The 25,835-nt window shown below is 39.1% G+C and overlaps 1 protein-coding gene across 1 annotated transcript in view; it reads right to left on the minus strand.

The window, feature by feature from the left end:
• The window catches only part of cln3 (CLN3 lysosomal/endosomal transmembrane protein, battenin), a 70,927-nt gene that overhangs the window by 33,601 nt on the left and 11,491 nt on the right, over window positions 1–25,835 (minus strand). The window contains exons 4-8 of the mRNA XM_057861035.1: window positions 22,480–22,563; window positions 21,942–22,021; window positions 19,386–19,471; window positions 16,027–16,099; window positions 9,879–10,022 (exon numbers count right to left, since the gene is read on the minus strand). Of these exons, the coding sequence (XP_057717018.1) occupies window positions 9,879–10,022; window positions 16,027–16,099; window positions 19,386–19,471; window positions 21,942–22,021; window positions 22,480–22,563 (467 nt within the window). The remainder of the gene's footprint in view (window positions 1–9,878; window positions 10,023–16,026; window positions 16,100–19,385; window positions 19,472–21,941; window positions 22,022–22,479; window positions 22,564–25,835) is intronic.

Raw genomic sequence — 25,835 nt, forward strand, 5'->3', positions numbered from 1 at the left:
CTGAAATTGCGCTTAGAATTCACTATTTTAAGTTGCTAGTGAAAAATAAAAAATGTAAGAGTCGCCTGTTCTGACTTTGAAGGTTAAAACAGCCCGCTCTGTACTGTGTAAGATACCTGCACTGAGAATCCCACTTGTTCCCCCTTTTCCTGCTGGTGTGTGTGTTGGGGGGGGGGGGGGTGTTACAAAAGATGCTGCTGCTCCAAAGCCGTTATTACTGTTGTACTTATTTTCAAGTTTTGATATTTTATGCATTTATTTTTTTGGGGATGAATAAGAATGGTAGTTATTCGATTTCAATGTATGTCCATGTTGTTTTGTTTGGAGTAAAATTACAGCTCTGTTGGATATAAAAATTTGGATGTGCGTCATTAATCTTGGTGTGGCACACTGATTGACAAGAAAATTTAAAAGTGGCACTCCACACCAAAAAGGTTGCTGACCCCAGATCTACACAAAGAAACTGTAACTCGATCGACTCACAGCCTCGAAAAGTAAGGGTTGCATTACGTCAGAAACTCGTTCGGTACGCCTCCATTCCGAACCGAGCACCCCGTACCGAAACGGTTCAATACAAATACATGTACAGTACCATTACACCCTTACTACCGTAGGAGAAAAAAGATGAAACTTATCAACTATGCTAATGCCGGCATATTTAAACAGTGGTACCTTTACATACAAATTTAATTGGTTCCAGGACCTGGTTTGGAAGTCAAAATTGTTGGTGCAGGCAGGATGTGAGGACCCAAACGCAGGGAAATGGAGGCAAGACAGACCGGCGGTGCAAAATGTTTTAATTATGGCAACAACAAAAATTACAAACCAATACTGTGAAGATCCAAAAAATACAGAGGCAAACAACACTCAGGTTCCTAACAAAAGGCTGGGTATAAAAAAACTTACTTAGGGGAACACGAGGGCTTGGACGGGGAAAATTGACGAGAACAGATGCTGACGTGCAACAAGGCTTCGACAAAAATGGGGAGCTTATATACACACAGACACGGCGTAACGAGACAACGAGGAACAGGTGGGTGACACAGGAAGGTGCAGATTGGAGGATACACTAGGAGCAGGTACAACAGGTGAAATCAATGGGCAATCACAGGGACAAGTCACACTAGGAGGAAACAAACACAAAAATGGAACTATAAAAGAGCCATCATCCAACTGTCGTATTTTTTAGACTATAAGTCGCACCTGAGTATAAGTTGCACCAGTCCAAAAATGCGCAATGAAGAGGAAAAAAATATATATAAGTCGCACCGTACAAGTCGCATTTTTGGGGGAAATTTACTTGATAAAAATCCAACACATAGAACAGATATGTCGTCTTGAAAGGCAATTTAAAATAAAAATGCAATCGAGAACAACAATCTGAATAAGTGCACAGTATAATAATGTTATATGATGCATGAATAACGAAATGCGAACATGGCCGGTATGTTAACATAACATAGCTATTAAGAGTTATTCAGATGACTATAGCATAAAGAACATGCTAACAAGTTCACCAAACCATCAGTCTCACTCTAAAACACCAAAATAACATGTGAAATGATAAAATATTGTGTTAAATATTTTACACATAAGTCGCTCCAGAGTATAAGTCCCACCCCCAGCCAAACTATGAAAAAAAACTGTGACTTATAGTCCGAAAAATACGGTAGTTATCAGTCGACATATCACAAATGTTATGAAAATATTTTCTAAAGGTTGAAAATTTACCTATTGTTCCTTTAAACAGCACAATTTTAACTATAAACCAACAATAGTGAACATTTGCACACTTCTTCAAACCACTACATTCACTGCTCACAGTAATTATTTTTGATATGATGCTAACACTTGTAGCCTAAAAAAACAAACAACTACGAAATTACGAAGGTGAACGATCGAAAAAAAAAAAAAAAACGGACACAAAAACACATTTAACACAACTATTACTCCCCCTAGCAAAGTAAGTAATGTTTACGATTTGTGTGCAGCACTTTTAATTCACTTTACAAGGCACACTCATATACGGTGGGGCAAATAAGTATTTAGTCAACCACCAATTGTGCAAGTTCTTCTATTTGAAAAGATTAGAGAGGCCAGTAATTGTCAACATGGGTAAACCTCAACCATGAGAGACAGAATGTGGGGGAAAAAAACAAAAAATCACATTGTTGGATTTTTAAAGAATTTATTTCCAAATTAGAGTGAAAAATAAGTATTTGGTCACCTACAAACAAGCAAGATTTCTGGCTGTCAAAGAGGTCTAACTTCTTCAAACGAGGTCTAACGAGGCTCCACTCGTTACTAGGGATGGGAATTGATAGGATTTTTACGATTCCGATTCCATTATCGATATTGCTTAACGATTCGATTCTTTATCGATTCTCTTATCGATTCTAATTTCGGGAAAAAGAATAACAAACACTTTGATTGGCATCAAGTTTGTTTAATCAGAAGTCACAACCTTACAAACTCACAACGAGGTCAAAAGAGGCCCAAAGCCTCAATGTTAACTGTGGCAATAAGTGGCAAATGCACAAGAATGTGTAACATTTTACTGAAACATTTTTTCAAATAGAAATAAAAAATACTGGTATATTTTGGCATATAGGTCGTTGTTCTGCCTTTGGCAATGTCCCCAAACTTTTTCCTGTGAGGGCCAAATAACTTTTCCCTTCTCTGATGAGAGGCCGGGGTCAGTTTGTAACAGAAAAAGTGTGACGATTGCAGGAGTGCGAAATGTAAAAAAATTATTGTTTTTCAGAAAGCCACAATCAAATAACCCTCTGTGGATTCTTCACGGAACAAAAGTAAATAAAATAAAAATAATAATATAATATAATAATAATAAATAATAATAGAACTATTAATTAAATAGATAATAACCAAATAACCCTCTCTGAGTTATTCACTGAAAAAGGCCAGGAAATAAATAACACTACTGAGGGAGAAAAAAACAAAAAACATTCAAAATGCTCTCTGGAATTGTTCAGGGGGCCGGACCAAATATGGAGCCGCGGGCCGTAGTTTGGGAACCCCTGTTTTTATTTACCAGTATATTGAAATGCATGCCTTTTAGTTTTTATGGCGCTTTCACGCTCAAGTGGTGGCGCCCTTGCGCTCCCTCACGCGAAGAAGAGCGCGAAGAAGAAGAAATGCCCCATCCATGTTATGAACGGCAAGCCGTTAGTGTGGATCCAAAACACAGACCAGGAGATCAGTAAAGTAAATGTTTGTATTTAATAAGTACAACAAAGGGAGCACGCTAACAAACGCGAGTTTAATAAGTACAACTAAGAGAGCACGCTAACAAACGCGAGTTTAACAAGTACAACTAAGAGAGCACGCTAGAATGCATGAATATAACAGAATACAAGAATCTAACTACAAAGCCCAAAAGAGCACTGACGTAAAGATGATCAAACCAAAATACGACCGTAGAACGTCGGGAAACTCAAGGGTGACGATGAACACACAGGCGGTAAGCAAGGCAAGTAGCAAGCAATAATCCGACACTTGCAGATGGTGACAGGCTTCCTTAAATATTGAGCCTTCCTAATGCAGCACAGGTGTGTCACGTTACCCCGCCCAGCTGGCTCAATCAGGTGCTGAATACAGGAAAATGAACTGAGAATACAAACAATCATGACAATCCAAGCCAGTGAGCGAGTTAGTGAGAAAGGGAAACACTGCCACGAGCCTACGTTCTTTGTTAATGTTTGTAAAATACCCACAGAGCCAACGCCTGTATGTATCATCTTCTGTGTTGTTGTTGTGTGTTTCCACTCGCGATCAGACACTTAAATCCAGTTGTGTAGTGGTTTAAACGATGTGCTAATGCTAGCGAACGCATGCTAACTGTTTGTTATGACTGTGTTAGCAGCTAATCATCGCTGATTTACGTTGATGCGAACCTGTTTGTTATTGGGGACGAAATTGATTTGTTTCATTTCTATTTTTAGTTTCAAGTGATGGTTGAATAAAGTCAGCAAATTATACCAACGTCTTCTGCATCGTCACTTGGGAGTTTAGCTAGCTGTACAGCTAGGACTGAGCCTTAGCGTCTCGGTGAGGACAGTGCAGTCTATTCCCTCCCGATGCAGTTATTTCTATCTCGCAATGACTGCAAGTAGCTTTGTTGTAATTTTTCCTCGTGAAGTGAAGACACACTTTCGAGCGTTCGAACCTACGTCATTGCTATGTTTACGGCGTCAACGCTCGTGCTAAACTATCGTAATCTTTCATTTTCACCCTTTTTCCTGGTGAAGTGTAGCCAAACTTTGGAGCGATTGGTTCTTGGCGCCATGCTAGTTTGATGCGTCTGGACAACAAGACACGTCACGACGCAATATGCGTCTTTAGGGATCGTTAAAGGGATCGTTAAGGCTTTTTCATTGTGATGTCGAGGCCTCGAAACACTCGGAACCGGTTCTGAATTGGAATCGGATTTCGATTCCCATCCCTACTCGTTACCTGTATCAATGGCACCTGTTTTAACTCATTATCGGTATAAAAGACATCTGTCCACACCTCAGTCAGTCGCATTCCAAACTCCACGATGGCCAAAACCAAAGAGCTATCGAAGGACACCAGAGACAAAATTGTAAACCTGCACCAGGCTGGGAAGACTGAATCTGCAATAGGTAAAACAATTGGTGTAAAGAAATCAACTGTGGGAGCAATTAATAGAAAATGGAAAACATACAGGAACACCGATAATCTCCCTCGATCTGGGGCTACATGCAAGATCTCACCCCGTGGCGTCAAAATGATAACAAGAACGGTGAGCAAAAATCCCACAACCACACGGGGAGACCTACTGAATGACCTACAGAGAGCTGGGACCACAGTAACAAAGGCTACTATCAGTAACACAATAAGCCGCCAGGGACTCAAATCCTGCACTGCCAGACGTGTCCCACTGCTGAAGAAAGTACACGTCCAGGCCCGTCTGCGGTTCGCTAGAGAGCATTTGGATGATCCAGAAGAGGACTCGGAGAATTGTGTTATGGTCAGATGAAACCAAAATAGAACTGTTTGGTAGAAACACAGGTTGTCGTGTTTGGAGGAGAAAGAATACTGAATTGCATCCGAAGAACACCATCCCCACTGTGAAGCATGGGGGTGGAAACATCCTGCTTTGGGGCTGTTTTTCTGCAAAGGGACCAGGACGAGTGATCTGTGTAAAGGAAAGAATGAATGGGGTCATGTATCGAGAGATTTTGAGTGAAAATCTCCTTCCATCAGCAAGGGCATTGAAGATGAGACGTGGCTGGGTCTTTCAGCATGACAATAATCCCAAACACACAGCCAGGGCAACAAAGGAGTGGCTTCGTAAGAAGCATTTCAAGGTCCTGGAGTGGCCTAGCCAGTCTCCAGATCTCAACCCCATAAAAAATCTGTAGAAGGAGCTGAAAGTCCGTGTTGCCCAACAACAGCCCAAAACATCACTGCTCTAGAGGAGATCTGCATGGAGGAATGGGCCAAAATACCAGCAACAGTGAGTGAAAAGCTTGTGAAGAGTTACAGAAAATGTTTGGCCTCCGCTATTGCCAACTAAGGGTACATAACAAAGTATTGAGATGAACATTTGGTATTGACCAAATACTTATTTTCCACCATGATTTGCAAATAAATTCTTTAAAAATCAAACAATGTGATTTTTTGTTTTTTTTCCACATTCTGTCTCTTATGGTTGAGGTTTAACCATGTTGACAATTACAGGCCTCTCTAATATTTTCAAGTGGGAGAACTTGCACAGTTAGTGGTTGACTAAATACTTATTTGCCCCACTGTAATTATAGAAGGGGCAGACGCATTAACTGGGAAAAGCAGAACTGGAAATAAAAATAAAAGTGCCGCTCTAAATAGAAAGTAAATTAATTAAACGGTTAAACTATCAAACGAATTGAAGAGTTCTTAATGGAAAGAATACATATACATTATACAACTACAGTGGTGTGAAACAGTATCTGAACCTTTTGGAAAATCTGAGATTGTTGCATAAAATCACCATCAAATGTGATCTGATCTTAGTCAAAATCACAGATGAAAAAACAGTGTCCACGTTAACTAAAACCACCTAAACATTTTATAGGTTTTCATATTTTAATGAGGATAGTATGCAAACAATGACAGAAAGGGGCAAAAATAAGTAAGTGAACTAGGGCTGCAGCTATCGAATATTTTAGTAATCGAGTAATCGACTGGAAATTCTGTCGATTAATCGAGTTATCGGATAAAACATTTTTTTTTTTTTTTAGGTAAAGAGCAATTATAAATATACTTGAGAAAAAAAGACATTTAATCCAATACTGAACCATTTTCAGTCAATCAATGTCTTGATTTTCGATGTACATTGTTGAAAACAGCCAACAATTGCATATAAGATGTGACTAGAAAAAAAATTCATTGCTTTCACTCAAAAAACTTCTAGATCTTCTAAAAAAAACAACATTTCTTACCTAAAAATGTAATTACGCTTCATAACACACATCACTTGAAAGCTATGTGTTTTTCCTACGTGTTTCAATTTAATTTCCATTTGTGTCAAGCTATTTTTAAGTTCTAGTTAAGTTTTAAGTTAGTCTAAATTGTAAGTACTGATAGGATTTTGAGTTTTTGCAGTGTTCAGAATAAATGTATGATACCTGGTGTATTGGAGCACATTAGGGACCAGTGCTACTTGGTGTTTTATTCAGCAATGACTACTGAGCTAAAACTGACAGTTACACCCTCATCACTCTACAGCGCTGTGTTTTTACTGATTAAATAAAGCCTGTATGTAAGATACGTTAGCCACGCATTGACAGTGGTCATAATGAATAGAAACCTAGCCCTCCGAAGGGCTAACGTTACGTTAGCGAGTGACAGTAACGTTATATTTATTAGCGATAAGAAGTCTACTGCTTAAAGATGGCGGCTGTTTACTAACGCTGCCCATACGCGGCCGAGTCTGTCATTTCGCATCTAGTCCTAAATGCATGCGATATCTATGAGACGCATCGGACACTACCTGCTACCACACTAGCATCCTAAGGGCATAGTTTTTAGCAATGTCGGCGTATTTTGTAGCGGCTGTCGGCTGTGGTAAGTTTTTTTTTTTTTTTAATTTATTGCTTCTTCCTCTACGCACGTGACGTCAGCGCCTAGTCCCGCATTAAAAGTAGTCCGGGCAAAACGTGATGCTTAGAACTGGCAAAATTAAACGATTCCTCGAGGTGAATAAAATTACTCGGATCAGTTTTTATTAAACTCGAGTTACTCGAGTTGCTCGAGTATTCGTTTCAGCTCTAAAGTGAACCATCACATTTAATATTTTGTAGCCTCTCCTTTGGCAGCAATAACTTCAACCAGACGCTTCCTGTAGCTGCAGATCAGTCTAGTACATCAATCAGGACTAGAGGCAAACAGCCCCAAATCATGATGCTCCCTCCACCATGCTTCACGGTGTTGCTGTTGGTGAGCGGTTCCATTTTTCCTCCACACATGACGTTGTGTGTTACTCCCAAACAATTCAACTTTGGTTGCCTTAGTCCACAAAATATTTTGCCAAAACTTCTGTGGAGTGTCCAAGTGCCTTTTTGCGGATATTAAACGAGCAACATTGTTTTTTCAGACAGCAGTGGCTTCCTCCGTGGAGTCCTCCCATGAACACCATTCTTGGCCATAGTTTTACACATAGTTGATGTGTGCACATAGATATTGGACTGTGCCAGTGATTTCTGTAGGTCTTTAGCAAACACTCTAGAGTTGGGTCAAAATTGGTTTCTATTGCTCTTTAAAGGCCGAGTTATACTTCCGCGTCAGACCTGCGCCATCAAGGAAGACCCGATTTACGACCCTGTACCGCAGCCTGACGTGGTCCTATTGATTTTTCAAACCCTAGCGTCAGCCTAGCGTCACGTCAACGCATATGACGAGGCGGAAATGGACTGTGATTTGTTCGCTCAGACTGTTGTTTCCGGTTCAGCGTGAAATCACCGCCATTGTAAAACATTATTTTTCTACACGCAAAAATGGACCAAGCCGACGGGAGTATCATCAAAGGGCAAGTCTCGTCAAGACATTATTATGATTGCCAAATGGCAAGGTCAGCGATTGAAAAAAAAAAAAAAATGGAAGAACCACCAAGACGTGTGTGTTCGGAATCGAGTGGCCACACGAAGCGGTGACCCAGTCGGCCAAAAACTGCCAACTTTTTATCAGTTTATGTCGTATTTCAGGTTGGTGCACTTCATCATTTATTGTGTACGTATGTTTGCTGTGAGTCTGTGACTTACTGGACTGTCTCAGAAAATTAGAATACACAATATTCTAATTTTCTGAGACAGTCCTGTACATTAATCCACCATTTAAAGCAGGGGTGTCCAAACTTTTTGCAAAGGGGACCAGATTTGGCGTGGTAAAAATGTGGGGGGCCGACCTTGGCTGACGTCCTTTACATAGAACAATATACAGGACTGTCTCAGAAAATTAGAATATTGTGTATTCTAATTTTCTGAGACAGTCCAGTATTTACATGTCACACTTCAAGTATATGAAGAATAAAGCACAGGTTTTGTGTCAAAAGAGTTGTTTTGATCTTTAATTTTCAATAACAGACAGTTCACACACGATACATCATCACTGATTGAGAATGCCTCGGTGCTTTTTATGATAACGTTAAAATCAAGGCTCCCAACGCAGTTTGGTAAGTTCCATAGACGCCAGAAATCTGCTATGGCTTCCCACTGGCTGGTTGTAGGACACGGCAAACAAATTGGGCTGGAGGGCTTTGCAGACCTCGGACAAAACGCTGGACATAGAATTCGACGCCAGTTTGAAGCTAGCTCTCTCCACCCGAGTCTAGAACTCTGTGCTGCATCAAAAGTCGGCCTGACCGCCTCGAAACCGTCTTCTGCGTCGCCTGCCCCTCAACATTTGTATGATTAATATTTATTCAATTTGATGAGCATAAGATTTACATTCTAGCGTTCCATCTTGCATTGTTTATTTTTTTCTCCGTTAAACTAGACTAGCGGAAGTCAACAAGCATGCCCCAAAACCGTACAAACATAATGCCACACCCCTCTAGTGGCTTGGCGGTGAATTACAGAGCAACGCGTTCCCTCACCGCAGAACTATCGAATGCTCATTGACGCCGTAATCACTTCGCTGTCACCGCAACGCACGAGCATAACTCAGGCTTTAATCTCCTTAGGCAGAGGTTTCTTCTCCCCCCCCTTCTGTCATTGTTTGCATGCTATCCTCATTAAAATACTTGTATTAAAATAACCTACAAATGTTTGGGTGGTTTTAGATGAAGCAGACAATGTTTTTCTCATCTATGTGATTTTGACAAAGATCAATTATTTTATGCGGAAATGTGAGAAATTCCAAAAGGTTCAGATACTTTTTCATACCAAATGTATTTGCACATTAAGTCAACCCTAGGTGAGTGACACTGTTAACTGATCTAATCACTGCCCCCACCTTCTTCTCCTTGTGGCGTCGCGTGCACACAGTAACTGTGATCTGCAGGGGCGCTAATTAAAACAGCAGACAAACACTTGCGTGCAATTTGCTGCCCCGGGCGACTGCCCAACCTAACCGTGCCTGGAACTGCCGTTTACCACAATTGATTCTCTTGATTTATTTGGTGCTTCTTAAGGCCATAAAATTGCCATTTGAAATTTAATGAAATACCAAGTAATTCCATATTTTCTGCCAAGGTTGTGCCCCAAAATTTTCAAGTTTTATGTCTAACCGACCATATTTTATTTAACCAGATACCTGCCGCACACCCTGTTGACGGCAGTGTCTGCAATTAGCTATGCTAAACACAAAGTAAAAGCGAGTGCGATGTGTGTTATTTTTATATATTATTTCTCACTTACCTAATCAGCATTGTGAATGGAACGGTCAGCATGGTTAACAGTGTAACCTGGGGTGAAAGGCCAACTTGAGTCAGGCTTGAATAAAGGAGGGCTCCTGCAACACCAGCCCCACCAGTGCCTGAGCCCCACGCCCCAAGTACATCCCTACGACATATGGGAAGCCATTGTAAATGTTAAACATTTGCTTTTGCATGTAAAAAAAAAAAAAGTTGTCCAATAATGAATCTTTAACCGATATCCTGATATTATCCAACTCCAAAAATTCGAAAGCGTTATTTGCGTTTTTGGACTTAACATATTATGGCTAATTGTACTGTGATACCCCACTGGACGCTGTAATGATAAATGTAACAACTTCAATGTTTGCCAAATAAACATTCTGTGAAAATTAAGCGTATTCTGTCCTCAATATGTGTATATGGGGGTACACAAATCGACAGAAAGCGAACAAATCAGGCTCTAAAGAGAAGTCAGACACTGGAATAAACAAAATGGCTTTACTGTGGTCATCTTTCTCTTGACAAGAGCACTGATACTTTTATCTAAAACTAAAAACAACAAAACAGTGTGTCAATAATATGAAATGAAGCCACAAATAACGCAAAGTATACACCACGACGTGTCAATTTGAATAGCAACTGGTAACACAGCTTGAAAGTGATGATATAATGTAACCGCATTTCACCACATCTCCAATATACTACACAACGGTCATGAATCTAAAACAAAGCAGGACTATAACTTACTAGCGATGCTTTTATAAGGCAAGGCAAGGCAAATTTATTACAAATTTATTTACAATTCAAAGTGCTTTACATCACATGAAGATCATAAAAATCACATTTAAATCAACACAACGTAGAAACAAAGACAAAAGATCGCATTTAATCACAGAATAAAAATAAATAAATAAAATAAAAATAAAACAAAAACTACTACTAATAATAATAATTGTTACTACTACTAATTACTAACTACTATTACTACTAATAATAATAAGGCACAAACAATGTAGTGAGATGGCAAGAACAGCTATGGTACATTGGCTGCAGACGTTAGCTCGTCCATTTATTCGCAATGAGCTCGCGTCTGCATATGATGAGGTTAGCATAAAGTACTGGAACTTTTCAAAACTGATTAAACCTAAGCACTTCCAAGAGGTGTCAAAACACCAGAAACACAGGCAGGCAATAAGCAGACATAACAGCACTGCCATATGCAAATTGTCCAAAAACTGCGAATTAAAAACCGATGTCGATATTATCCGATGTCATTTTAAAATGCTTTTATCTATTTTTAGGTGAGTCTTGTGGAAATAGTGTGGAAAATATGGCAGTTACAGTCCTGTGAAAAATAGGACACCCCATTAAGTATTCAGTTCTTTAATAAGTAATGTTCACATATCAATGTCTGATCTTGTTTTTCTTTATCTCTGGAAAAGAAAGTGATGTAATTCAGGCATGAAAATGGGTCAGGGGTTAAAAAGGTGAGAAAGGTGTGGAGGAAATATGTTCTGACGTTCTGCACAAAATGTCCGCCGCCGGCAAAACGTCCTACATGTGGCGAATTTGACCATTTTAATTTTTCACATAAGGCTTAATATTTGAGTTAACGGGGGTTTGATTAGTTGAAGGAGTTGATTTCAACCACCATTGACTCGCGCTAGCTTAGCCACTCCGGAGCCCTGAAACTAACAAATAACTGTCAAACTGCACAGAATTTGTTCAAATCATTTCCAACGACTAATTAAACCCCGGCTAACTCAAAGATTAAGCCTAATGTAAAAAATTCTGAACTTCCCCTTTAAAATAAAGACCATTGAATATGGCCCTTAAAATGTTGTCTATAAAAGTTTTAGAGCAATAAAACAAACAAAACAAATGAATAAAATGAACAGGAATCCTTCAAAGTATTTCATAATGGGTCCAAATTATTTTTCGAACAGATCATGTGACTATAGAACCTTAGAGACAGCCGTTTGCATTGCTTAGCCAAAACTACAGCTGAGGAGGCAAGATGGATATTTAGAATTTCTTTAAACCTAAGCTTTCAAAACCCTCAACAACAACTGAGCTTGAACCGAGGATTGAGCACGAGCAGTATCAAAAAGTCCTTGCTGTCGTGTTACCTGTTGTGCTGTAATTCCAAGTGGTGCTTGAATTGGATGCTTATAGCGGTGGACAGTCTTTTTGAGCTAGCGCAAAGTTTGCAGCGCACGGGGATATTTTTGTTATCTTTACTGGACAAAAATGTGAAGTAATGGCTGTGTTTCCAGTGTGCAAATGCAGCCGTTTGTAGTATATCTCCTGCCTATTTCATTGCATCCTGGCGAGGTAGCAAGGCTATGTTGTTTTGGCCGCAAACTCCCAGCGCTCACGCATCATGGTAATACACGAGACCCTTTTTGTTCCATCCCCGATTAATAAATGTGACATGTGATGTCACTCCCATGACTACAGTATTCTTCATTCTACACACATTATGGGGCAATAAAAAAATAGTAACGCACAGGCATCAAGGAAAGTAATTTTACTCAGATTACTGATTTAGAAAAATGAACGCGTTAGATTGTTCTTTACTAAAAGAAAGTAATCAGATTAGTTACGCATTACGATACCGCGTTATTGACAACACTGCTTTTATATTACCGTTAAATACACAAGCTTGACGCTACCTTAACGGGAGCTATTTTTTCACCGGACGCTCCGGCAGTGTTCAACGCAAGCTGCAACGAACGGCAGTAACTTTGTCATACCACAAAATATGAAAACGAACACCATTACTCACTAAATTCAATATGCTGGCAAATGCATTCATCTAAAAACAATTGGGAGTGATACTTTACCTCCTCCAGCGAATGTGAATTTGTGCTTAGTACAAGATCATCACTCGCAATTAGCGATCTTTGATGCTCTTTTTTTTTTTTTTTTTTTTTTCCTTCCCGCATACAAACTTGTTTCTCTCTCAGCGGCTGTGATTAACCTCAATGAAGTTGCTGTCATAGCTAAGCCTTGCCTATCATTCGTCTTTGTAAGTTTTTAGTAACTTTGTGTATTGAATTTGAAAGGAAAATGTGTGTTTTGTTTTTGACGAACTTTTTCATGAAGCTAAACTGTTGAAGCTACTCACATGTGGAAAAATACGAGTGTACAACGTTTTAAATGTATTCATTTGGTATATTTCAGTTACCACGATTTGAGAGATCAATAAATTGAAGAATTTACGCCTTGTGTTTGGAGTGCTTGTTTTTGGGTTTGCTGGAATAGCGTCACTGACACACGCAGCATCAAACAGGGGAAGGGGTAAGCGCTGCCGCGCCAAGCTAATTCTGGCTGCATTTTCGACACATGAAAAATAACGAATACGTACTACTGTATGACGGAAAATTTTAGTGGTTTTGTAACCGCGACGTTTTCATAGCATGGTAATCCGTGAAGGTAACTGGCACATGCCTACAAACGACCCCCCCCCCCCTTAAAATTTTTTCTCCTCGGATCTACACGATTCACGTAGGTCATCCTTTTTTACTTCAAAACGGCGAATTTCGCCGAAAGGTGAGAGATTTTCATGCCTGGTAATTGCAGGGAAACAACAAAAATTAACATTATTTTACTTATTAAACCAAATATATCAACAAAAATGCATATTATAACTGAGGAAAAAGTTAGGATACCCTACCACCTAATAGCTAGTATTACCCCCTTTGGCTGAAATAACTTCAGCGAGATGCTTTTTGTTGCCACCTACCAGTCTTTGACATCGGTTTGAAGAAAACTTGCCCCTCACCTCAGAATACTTAAAAAGTGACTGACTGTTGAAGTGAGAGAAAACAGCATGATGAGATCAAAGGAGTTGTTTGAGGCCTTCAGAAAGAAGATGTTAGACGCTTATGAGTTTGGTAAGGGATTTCAAAAGATCTCAAAAGAATATAAAATTTGCCATTCCACTGTCTGGAAAATAGTCTTCAAGTGCAGCACATTCAAAACAACTGCCAACATGCCCAGGTCAGGCCGTCCAAGGAAGTTCACCCCATCCAAAAACCCTAAAATGTCATCATGGAACCTACAGTAGGGTCTTACAAAGACCAGGACTTCTGGAATAATGTTCTTTGGACAGATGAATCTAAAATTGAATTATTTGGACACCAGAACAGAGGGCATGTTTGGCGTAAACCCAATACAGCATTCAAGGAAAAGAACCTCATACCAACTGTGAACGATGGAGGTGGAAGTGTAATGGTTTAGGGATGCTTTGATGCAGCAGGACCTGGCCAGCTCACCATAATAGAATCCACCATGAATTATATCGTGTATCAGAGGGTGAGAAACATGTGAGATCATCTTTGAGAGGCCAAGCTGCAAAGCCGGGGCGCTGGCGTTAGACGACTGAATGGTTAACAGGCGGCGGAAGACAAAGCAGAACAACCGGTAGGATGCCCGGGATGCCAGCCGCTGGACGACTGAGCAGAACGACCGGGACCACTACATGCCCTTGAGCCCGTTCTGCTCACGAGCAGAGCACGCAGAGACTCAAAAAAATTCATCTTTTTGAGACAGGCAACGATGAGGGAAAAGTTTAACCAGCCGTCACGGCTACAATAGCTTCATCTTTCAGTTAGTGTGTAAATAAATTGTTACTTTGCTAACAAAAGCTCTATTTGTCTTGTTGTACAATGGGGAGAACAAGTATTTGATACACTGCCAATGGGTTTTCCCATTGGCAGTGTATCAAATACTTGTTCTTCCCACTGTATGGGTTATTTTGTAAAAGGAAAACATTATTCAGATGTTGGGATGTAACTAAAGCAAAAAATAGTTGTGTTAAAGTCAAAGTTATGTTTGAAATGTATGCTTTAACAAAAAACTCAATTTCTCTGTTTTTTCATCAGAAATTGGAAAATTGCTCAAACTAAGCTATTTTCTAATGCTGATTTCTAAAGAATGGAAAACGATATAAACTTACTTTTTTCAGCTCAAAGAAGAGAGTCTAATCTTTCTTTTGCTTATATAGCAATAGAACAGAATTTTCTGTGGGCCTTGCAAAATCAGTCAAAATCCAGTAAGACGGCCGGGAGCGAAGGGCCATGCTCCGGTGAAAATGGCTGGGAGTGAATGAGTTAAATGACTTACTTTTCCAGTGATGAAGAAAAACAAGATCAGAAATTGATATGTAAAAATTTCTTTAAAAAGAACTAAATATTTAATGCAGTGTCCTAATTTATTCACATGACTGTAAATTGGACATTTTTTCTTTTTGCTCATCACAATCAGATCAAATAAGGACGAATCTCACGAGGGCGTTGGCGGGGGTACAAGGAGACAAACAACCATTCAGGCATACACTTTGGGGGCAAGTACCCGGAGAAAAAAACATGACTGCACAGGGAATACATGAATGTAAGGTTCGATTCAGGGATTACTAGAAAAATAGTAAACAATTCGATCAGATTCAATACACGGTGAAATTCCAAATACTAGTATTTTACGTTACTGAGAAGGTAATAGAAAAACACAAATAGTGTATGTAGTACAGACTACAATATAAGGCGGCCGCTAAACGAATCTGTGATTGCCTGTCATCTCGCATTTTGTGGATTTCAGGCTGTTGTACAATATTGTCTAAAGTTAGAGCAATACTTTAAAAAACAATAATAATAAGACCTTTAAAGCCAAACACTTTGGGAAAGCTATTATTTTTAAGTAAAAATGAATAATAAGAAGGCGGCACAGTGGCTGAGTGGTTAGCACGTCTGCCTCACAGTTCTGAGCTCAAGGGTTCAATCCCGGGCTTCGGCCTTCCTGTGTGGAGTTTGCATGTTCTCCCCGTGCCTGCGTGGGTTTCCTCCCACATCCCAAAAACATGCATGGTAGGCTGATTGAACACTCTAAATTGTCCGTAGGTGTGAGTGTGTGCGTGAATGGTTGTGTGTCTCCTTGTGCCCTGCGATTGGCTGGCAACCAATTCAGGGTGTCCCCTGCCTACTGCCCGAAGTTAGCTGGGATAGGCTCTAGCACCTCCGCGACCCTCGTGAGGAATAAGCGGCATGAAAAATGAATGAATGAATGAATGACTAATAAGACCTTATCCCCATTTATTACACAATAAAAAGACAAGTAGGAAAAATGTTAAAAAATGGAAAGGTATAAACCTGCTGTAGTAGACTGTGAGCGAAAGGAAGGATAACTCTCCAAATCCTGAGCTGGTACTTGCAAAAATAACACCTAGAAGTGCACAGTAGTTAAAAATATTAATACAGCAGACATCGGTTCATAGGATATGAATCTCTGAGAAACAAACAATTGTTGACATAAATACCATTTTTAAAAGATTTAAAGGGGAGTGCTTGTTTTACGAAGGTACTGTTAACCTTCAGTATTTTCATGGTTATGAATGGTGGTTACAGTTAGTGCTAAGTGTGCTCTTTTCAAAGTGCTAGTCAAGAACAGGAGCAAAAATAAAGATTCTCAATTTTGTTATTTTAGATTTATTGTATACATTCACAGAGAGCAAATGTTTTTCATATGATTATTCTTTAGTAAATAACTTTATATAGAAGTGAATTTACATTGTATTTTTAGTCTTATTAGCCTGAAAGGCCTGTCCAAAGCGCTACACACCATTAGGACTGATATCTTAATTACCATATTTTTCGGACTATAAGTGGCACATGCGAATAAGTCGCACCAGCCCAACAATGCGCAATGAATAGGAAAAAAAAACAAGTTATACTAGAGTATAAGTCGCATTTTGGGGGGAAATTTACTTGATAAAATCCAACACATAGGACAGATAACATGCTGAATTAGTGTACAGTATGATAATGTTACATGACGGATGAACAACGAAATGCGAACGTGGCCGGTATGTTAACGTAACATAGCTATTAAGAGTTATTCAGATAACAATAGCATAAAGAACATGCTAACAAGTTTACCAGACCATCGGTGTCACTCCAAAACACCAAAATAACATGTGAAATGATATAATAATGTGTTAATAATTTCACACATAAGTCGCTCCAGAGTATAAGTCGCACCCCCACCCAAACTATGAAAAAAACTGCGACTTATAGTCCGAAAAATACGGTAATAAACTGGAGCATTATGGTATTAGAGGCCTAGCGCTAGACTGGTTCTGTAGTTACTTGTCTGGAAGACATTCATATGTCCTTATTAATAATCATGAGTCAAAATACAAACCCATCAACTATGGAGTCCCCCAGGGTTCCATCTTAAAGCAACTACTTTTCAACTTATAGATCAATGACTTTGTTAATTACTCATCCATATTACATAAAGTAGTATTTGCTTACGATACAAACTTGTTTTTTCCCATAACAATCCATATACACTTGAGCAAATAGTTAGTGAAAATTGACACAGGGTTTCAATGTAATAAACTCTCTTTAAATATAAATAAAACAAACTACATTGTGTTCCGCGCCCATTAAAAAAAAAAAAAAAAAAAAAAAAAAAGGCAGAGCTCGAATTACTCCAGAAAAAAAGTTGTAAGCGCTCTGACATGGTCTGAGTTTAACGCTCCCACTAAAATGATTTTTCACATTCACCACCTTTTGAGGCTTAAAGAGCACAACTACAGTGGTACCTCGACATATAATCGCTTCAACATACGATCTTTTTGACATCCGACGTAAAATTTGACTCGCCATTTGTTTCTACCTCCGACGACATGCTCGAAATACGACTATTTATGGCAGCACCGCAGTTTGTTTTCCTGCAAGACGGACGCACGGCGGATTCTCTTGTGAGAAAAATCGACATGGGTTCCAACATTGTTAGTGCAGGTCATGAATCAAAGGTGAGGCTTACCATTAAAATGATAATGAAAATGATAGGAAATATGAGCGCGGGGTGCATATCAGTGAGCTGGCTCAACATTACGGCCGAGACGATCTATGATCTCGGCGATCCTCCTCTGTTCGCCAGTCTTTATAAATTAAGGTGACAATTACTATTATTATTATTGTAACATCGCCAAAGAAATTGCCAGCTTCCTTAGGTTTTCGATCATTTATTTCAGAACTTGTACAACACAATATGCTTGCTGTCATGTCGCAGCTGAACATGTAAAGTGAAAGTAAAACGTCCTCCCTCACTCTGACACGTCAACCATGCGGTGCGTTCAGGAACACCATGCAAAAATAAATCTGCCACATTAGAAGCCGATTCGTTACATTATTACAGGTATTATTACTATTATTATATTATTATTCCAATTTTTATTCATAATTTATTTGTTTTGCTCTGTGTAATTGCGATTTGCAATAGTACGAGCAGTATTTATAAATGATTTAGTATAGGTTTTCGTGCTGTGGAACGATTTATTGAATTATAATATATTCTTTTGGGAAAATCCTGCTCGACATATGACCATTTTGACTTACAAACAAGGTCCAGGAATGAATTAACTTCGTATGTAGAGGTACCACTGTACTTCTAAAATGCTTGTGTAATGTACCGGATTATCCATAAACTAAATCAACGTTAAGGTGACCTCGTTCCAATCTGTACTCCTCAGCACAATTGTACCACTAGGGGAAAAAATCAATGGAGAAAAAAGAAGGCTAAGGTGTACAAACTTTAGCATTGAGTGTAGAGATCGACCGATATATGGACTTTTTTCCAATATTAGCTGATGAACAACAAAAAAGCCGATGAAAAAGGATTTTGATAAGGCAAGTGTGTGGGCAACTGTGGCCGCCTCTGACTGACTGTAGGACCCCAGGAGGACCCTGCAGCAGCTTGAAGGCAGGCTGCTACAGGGCTTGCCTGTTTTGTAATATCTTAGGATTTTTTTTTTTATCTTGCATGAGAGAATAAGCAATGTTGCTTTAGCCTTTTAAGGTGATTACTGAGTGATCCCTACGCTCTAAGAATACCTCGTAGCATTAGCGTAGCATTCGTTTTCGAATTAGCATGGCGAACTTCCACTTAAACTCTCACTCTCACTTGTTTACATCTCGTCATGACATCCTGGTGGGTTTAATTATTTGAAAATGATGTACTGTTCTTGCTGTGTGTATAATCATAAAAAGAAGTGCTGCGTTTATTGGTTTGGTAGCACTAGACCATGACCGAATCCTTTAAGTCTCAGGTCATCTTTGTGAATTTGTAGCTGTTCAAGCAATTAAAAAGAAAAAAAAGTGTTTCATAATCTACTTACTTTTTTAAAAAGTATATTGGCCTCAAATATCGCCTTACAAAATCGGCTTTTGGATATCGGCAATAGGCTGAATTTTTTTTTTTTTTGATATCGGTATTTGCATTTGAAAATACCATAACGGTCTACCTCGAGTGTTGAGGACCAAAGATTTGGAACGAACTTGATGAAATGCTCAAAATGTCACATTCTCCATGTTCAAGAAAAAAACTTAAAATCAAACTGAACTGAATTAATCAAAATAAAACTGATATGAATTAATCAAGGGTTAAACCGCAAGTATTCTGATTATGTATGATCTTGTTAGTTCATTTATTTGTCCGTTACCTATAATGCTCATCCACACAGCTGAAGAGAAGGAAACGACAAGGAAACTTGTTGTCGCCATGATGACACAGAATAAGATTCGAAATCTAGAGCAAAAAAAAAAACAGATTTACAGTATACACATAATTCTGAAAATGAAATTACAACACTTGTTCTTGCTTCCATTTTAATTAAATTGAAGATTAGAATATACAGTGATCCCTCGCTACTTTGCGCTTTAAACTTCGCACCCTCAGTCAATCGCTGAATTAATACTGATGAGCTGTCCCGAGCTGATCGCGCATTGTCACGTTCGCTCCATCCCTCCCTCCCTCTCCCTGCTCTTTGTTCGTCAGAGAGTGAACTGGAGTTGCTTATTAAAATAAACGATGGCTGACGGACGGTTAAGCTTTGATCTTGCCAGAGACTCGACCTTCAAAGCACCTCATGCGTCAACCATCGCTTAAATTGTTAAACAGTTGCTGTGGCAACTCATTTTGTGTTAGTGAGCAGCTGGAGCGGATTTGAGTGGACACTGTAGATATATATACACTGCTGGCCAAAAGTATTGGCACCCCTGCAATTCTGTCAGATAATGCTCAATTTCTCCCAGAAAATGATTGCAATTACAAATGCTTCGGTAGTAGCATCTTCATTTATTTTGCATGCAATGAAAAGACACAAAAGAGAATGGAAAATATTAAATCATGATCATTTTACACAAAACTCCAAAAATGGGCCGGACAAAAGTATTGGCACCCTGTGAAAAATCATATGATGCTTCCCTAATTTGTGTAATTAACAGCACCTGTTACTTACCTGTGGCACATAACAGGTGGTGGCAATAACTAAATCACACTTGCAGCCAGCTAAAATGGATAAAAGTTGACTCAACCTCTGTCCTGTGTCCTTGTGTGTACCACGTGGAGCATGGAGAAAAGAAAGAAGACCAAAGAACTGTCTGAACTATGTCTTCCGTGCGCCGTGTCATCAATAAGTGTAAAGCCCACAGCACTGTGGCTAACCTCCCTAGATGTGGACGGAAAACAAAAATTGACGAGAGATTTCAACGAAAGATTGTGTGGATGGCGGATAAAGAACCTCGACTAACATCCAAAAAAGTTCCAACTGTCCTGAAGTCCGAGGATACAAGAGTGTAAACCCGTACTATCCGTCAGCGTCTGAATGAAAAGGGACTCTATGGTAGGATACCCAGGAAGACCCCACTTCTGACCCAGAGACAAAAAAGCCAGGCTGGAGTTTACCTGAGAAAGCCAAAAATGTTTTGGTAGAATGTTCTCTGGTCAGATGAGACAAAAGTAGATCTTTTTGAGAAAAGGCATCAACAGAGTTTACAGGGGAAAAGGCCTTCAAAGAAAAGAACACGGTCCCCACAGTCAAACATGGTGGAGGTTCCCTGATGTTTTGGGGTTGCTTTGCTACCTCTGGCACTGGACTCCTTGACCGTGTGCATGGCATTATGAAGTGTGAAGACTAGCAGCAAATTTCGCAGCATAATGTAGGGCCAAGTGTGAGAAAGCTGGGTCTCCCTCAGAGGTCATGGGTCTTCCAGCAGGACAATGACCCAAAACACACTTCAAAAAGCACTAGGAAATGGTTTGAGAGAAAGCACTAGAGACTTCTAAAGTGGCCAGCAATGAGTCCAGACATGAATCCCATAGAACACCTGTGGAGAGATCAGAAAAATCAGTTTGGAGAAGGCACCCTTCAAATCTCAGAGACCTGGAGCAGTTAGCCGAAGAATGGTCTAAAATTCCAGCAGAGCACTGAAAGAAACTCATTGGTGGATACCTGAAGCGGTTGTTCGCCGTTATTATGTCTAAAGGTTGTGCTGCCGTATTACATACTGTAAGTATTAGTCTGAGGGTGCAAAATACTTTTTCCGGCCCATTTTGGGAGTTTTGAGTAAAATGATAAAGATTTGTTTTTTAGTTTTCTTTTGTGTTTTTTCATTGCAAGATAAATAAATGAAGATATTACTACCAAAGCATTTGTAATTGCAATCATTTTCTGAGAGAAATTGAGCATTATCTGACAGAATTGCAAGGGTACCAATACTTTTGGCCAGCAGTGTATATACATAAAAGCTTTTTTAAGTTATACTTTGGGGAAAAAGGTAAATAGGCTTGTCTTACATGTATCTCTTTCCAATGATAGATCTGAATAACTATACACTTCTGGGTAGCTCACAATACGATACTATTTGAGATACAAGGCTCACGATGACTATGATCTCACGGTATAGCGATACACCAATTAGCGATACATGGGTCAGGAAATCATTCTAGGATAGTCTACAATACAACTAATAAACAGAAAAACAACCTCTTTTCATCCTTCTTCTATGAATAGGAGTTGTCATTCTTTAGCCTAAGTAAATTTAAAAATGTGTCCTTGAAAGATTAAATTCATAATATATTAGATATTTTATTTTAAATCCATCAAGGTGGTAGAGTCATTTAAATCTATTGTTGATGACCAAATACTTTTAGCTTGAGCATTGACTTTGAGTCACCACCGATTCAGCAATTACTAGTGTAGCATTAGTTTTATTACCCATAAGGCACTTTGTGGATAATGAGCGGCGCAGACATCTTAATGATGAGGGTTGGAAGTATGTCAGCTAATAGTACAGCCTGGCAGGGGGAAAAAAAGGAAAACAATCAGAGAAACAATGATTAGCTTGACTTTACAGACTTCCACTTCAGTGTGTTTTACAAGTCTACACATCATTAATTTAAACATAATAAATTGGACCTCATTTTCACAAACATTCATGTCATTTTTTCTCACTGCATTTTCAAAATATTGTAAGTAAAACTGGTACACAATGATAAGAGAATGACATGCATCTTTTAAAAACAGTGCTTGCGGACTTGACTGGACGACTGTTTCTGACGTTTCGTTTTTAAAATACATCACTAACTACAATTTTAACCATTTTTAAGCCGCCTCCGTGATAGTAGTCAATAAAATACAGAATAAGGGCCATGGCCTCAGACCTACACCAAGTTGCCTAAATTTAAAAGATAATAATAGGAAATATAAGAAATTAATGCTTCATAAGGCTAATTTGCACTAAATTTGCACTTACCGCTGTTGAGAGAGAATTGCAGTCATAACAAGTGGTGTTGCTAGTATTCACACCCTTAAACTCCATTGACAATGTAACATCGTTCTGTAAAGAAAACAAGGTACATTGAAATTAAAGACAAACATAAGTATAAGCAGGGTGCTTGAAATCCTTGGATTTTACTGTTTTTTAAGGTTTGCAAAATGCTTGAAATTTTGTCATAGCACCTACACTGCTGGCCTAAAGTATTGGCCCCACTGCAATTCTGTCAGTTAATGCTCAATTTCTCCCAGAAAATGATTGCAATTACAAATGCTTTCGCAGTAATATCTTCATTTATTTTGCTTGCAATGAAAAAACACAAAAGAGAATGGGGAAAAAGAATTATATCATTATCATTTTACACAAAACTCCATAAATGGGCCCGACAAAAGTATTGGCACCTTCAGCCTAATACTTGGTAGTACAACCTTTAGACAAAATAACTGAACAAACGCTTCCGGTATCCACCAATGAGTTTCATACAATGCTTCATCCCTCCTAAAATATTCTCTCAAGTAGGGATGTCCCGATCCAGGTTTTTGCACTTCCGATCCGATACAGATATTGTTTTGCACTTCCGATCCGATACCGATACTGGCCAATACCGATACCGGCCTATCTGAGCATGTGTTAAAGTTTAAAGTTATTTAGTCTCCTTACTTAGTTGTCAGACTCATGTTGAAAAGAGTTTTAGTACTCTTGATAACAACTAGCCAGCTGAATTAGGTGAGTTTGAATAACACACAACGGTTGGTAACAAGAAACTGACGTGTTTATTCAAAGACAAACACAAAACATTATAAATAACAAACAGAAATGGCATAGTCAGTCAGTAAAACGTGCAAATAATATTGTGAACTGTCTTAAAAAAGCAAAACACACAAACAACCTCAGAGGAAAATCCCACAACGCCCCCCTCCCCCAAGCTATTAGATGTTTTTAAGGTTTCGTGCATTAGTTACAATAATTGTATAAAAAGCCTCTCAGGTTTAAATAAATGACTATTTCAGTATCAAGTTAACATTTTAAAACAGTAAATAAAATACTCAAGTCCCCATTCTGTATCAGCAGCTTTAAACTACATTCAATTCATTTAATTTTGCAAATCAACTGTTAAAGTTGTTAAAATTGCTCCCGTTATTCCATAATTTCCCTTCTGTCTACTTTCAGCATGTGAAAGTTTTAAAACTGTTTTGAAGATAGATTCAAATCAAGATTTTGCCGATTTAGGAGTATTTAAGATAAAAAGTTAACTAGGATCGCTTGGAAGGTTCACAACAGCCTACTAGGGAAGTCTCCTGCTTTAAGATGGCGGCTGTTTACTAACGCAACTAGTTTTCCATACTTCAATGTTGCTAACGCCGTCGAGTCTGTCATATTGCATCTAGTTCAGTTCTATATACATATGACATCTATTTTCTACAGTAAAACGATGTTGACGTAGTTTGTGGCGGCTGTCAACAGCAGTCAAGTGTTCTTGTGTTTTTTATCCAGCGGCATGAGTTGAGCTAAAGCCGTGAGTTGAGCATTGGCATTACCCGGGTCTATGACAAGCATGATGTGTACTCTTGGGACGCAATGCGGTCCGTTTCTCATTGCGTCCCGAAGACCGCGCTGTGTATTAGTTCCGCTTTACTCGACATATTTCAATAATCGGAATTAGGATGTTTGTGAATAGTTCTCGAATCTTCCACGGCCGAATCGCTCAAGGATGTAATGACGGCTGGGCATGTTGTACCGTGGTTCTAAGTGTTGGATGGTGCGTCTTTACTCACGAGAGATAATGGCTCGTCATCCAGAATGAATTCTTCGGCAATGACTCTTGTTATTCCCTTGGCTTTGGGACTGTCGAGTGCCAGTTTGTCACGCATAGCAAAAGTTTCTGCCAGTGTTAGTTGTGTAGGACCTTTCTTTTTGCCTTCGGTTTTCTTAACATACTTCTTATATTGTTTGTGGTGGTATTTCGCTAAATGCTTGATTAGGTTGGTTGTATTAAAACTTCTTACAGCTTTACCACCACGCTTGACTTTATTGTGGCATATGTTGCACTCTGCCTCTTCGTCTTTGTCGTCCTTTAAGGTGAAATGATCCCACACAGCTGACATTTTTACCGATAAAGTCTCTCCGTAAATTGGGAGACGGTAATGTAATGTGTTGAAGGTGTGCCGTAAAATACGGATCGAATTTTAGGGAAACCGAAGCAAAAACTGGAATGGATTATGTAAATCGGTGCGCTGGAAAACCCGGACCGGACTTTGAAAAAAAAAACGGATCGGAAGTCTGGATCGGAATTTTTCCGTATCGGCCGTTCCGATACTGATGCGCATTTTTTTGCCCATATCGGCGTCCGATCCGATCCAAATATCGGATCGGGACATCTCTACTCTCAACCCCCACTAAATATTTTGGTGTTGTTTTATTTATTTATTTTTTTTATTGTAAAAAAAATGCTAAAACATTCACTATGAATTTTCCAGAATATTAGTTCAAATCAATAATCATATAACCTAGCATTATTAAATTTAATATGATCATAAATCTGTCAGTATTCCCTCACTGGTAGAGAGCCCCATCAGTGCATAATTATCCAATCCATTCCACTTGTTCATTTAGAGAACGCCCACATCACTGAAGATAAACTCCACGTTTTTCCTGTGACCTTGCTCGAAGTCAGTACCCGGCCAGCGTTAGAGTATAACATCGTTTTTTTTTTTTTTCAGTAGTGAGTAATTTCCCATCTTTGCAACACCATTACCAATACTGAGGATGTGAAAGGGCACGTTTATACAATTTGTTTGAATGAAAGGGGAGTTGTTTGATTTTGACAGCTGTCTGGATAGAGCAGAGTGTGAATAGATTGATGAAGGATGGACATAAGAACGTTTTCCAAGAAAGTGAGTATTTGTCATTGCTGGTAGTGACAGTTAGCTCCAACCCCTGACTGACAGCAGAAATTACCATGTAATTAATCACCCAACTGCTCCGTGTTTGACAAATAAAAACCTTGCTTGCACACTGCAGACTTTCTCTGTGCACATCTTACCTTTGTTGTTTTGCGATCAATAGTTACATCCTAGCTCTAAAATAACGCTGCTACTTAGCTGCTGCTAGCTAGTTAGTCTGAAGTGCATTGTGAAGGTCCTGATTCTTTATTAGAGGCATGCGAAATTTCCGATTCTTAGATTATTCATGATTCGGCCGTGGAACATTCAAAAACGATTCACAAACATCCAAATTACAATTATTGAATTATACCAGATAAGGCAGAACTAAAACACAGTCAGCGCAGTCTCCGGGACTCAATGAGGAACGGACCGAGGATAAATATCATGTTC

This window comes from Corythoichthys intestinalis, chromosome 16 (assembly GCF_030265065.1).
Source record: "Corythoichthys intestinalis isolate RoL2023-P3 chromosome 16, ASM3026506v1, whole genome shotgun sequence".
Lineage (NCBI taxonomy): Eukaryota > Metazoa > Chordata > Actinopteri > Syngnathiformes > Syngnathidae > Corythoichthys > Corythoichthys intestinalis.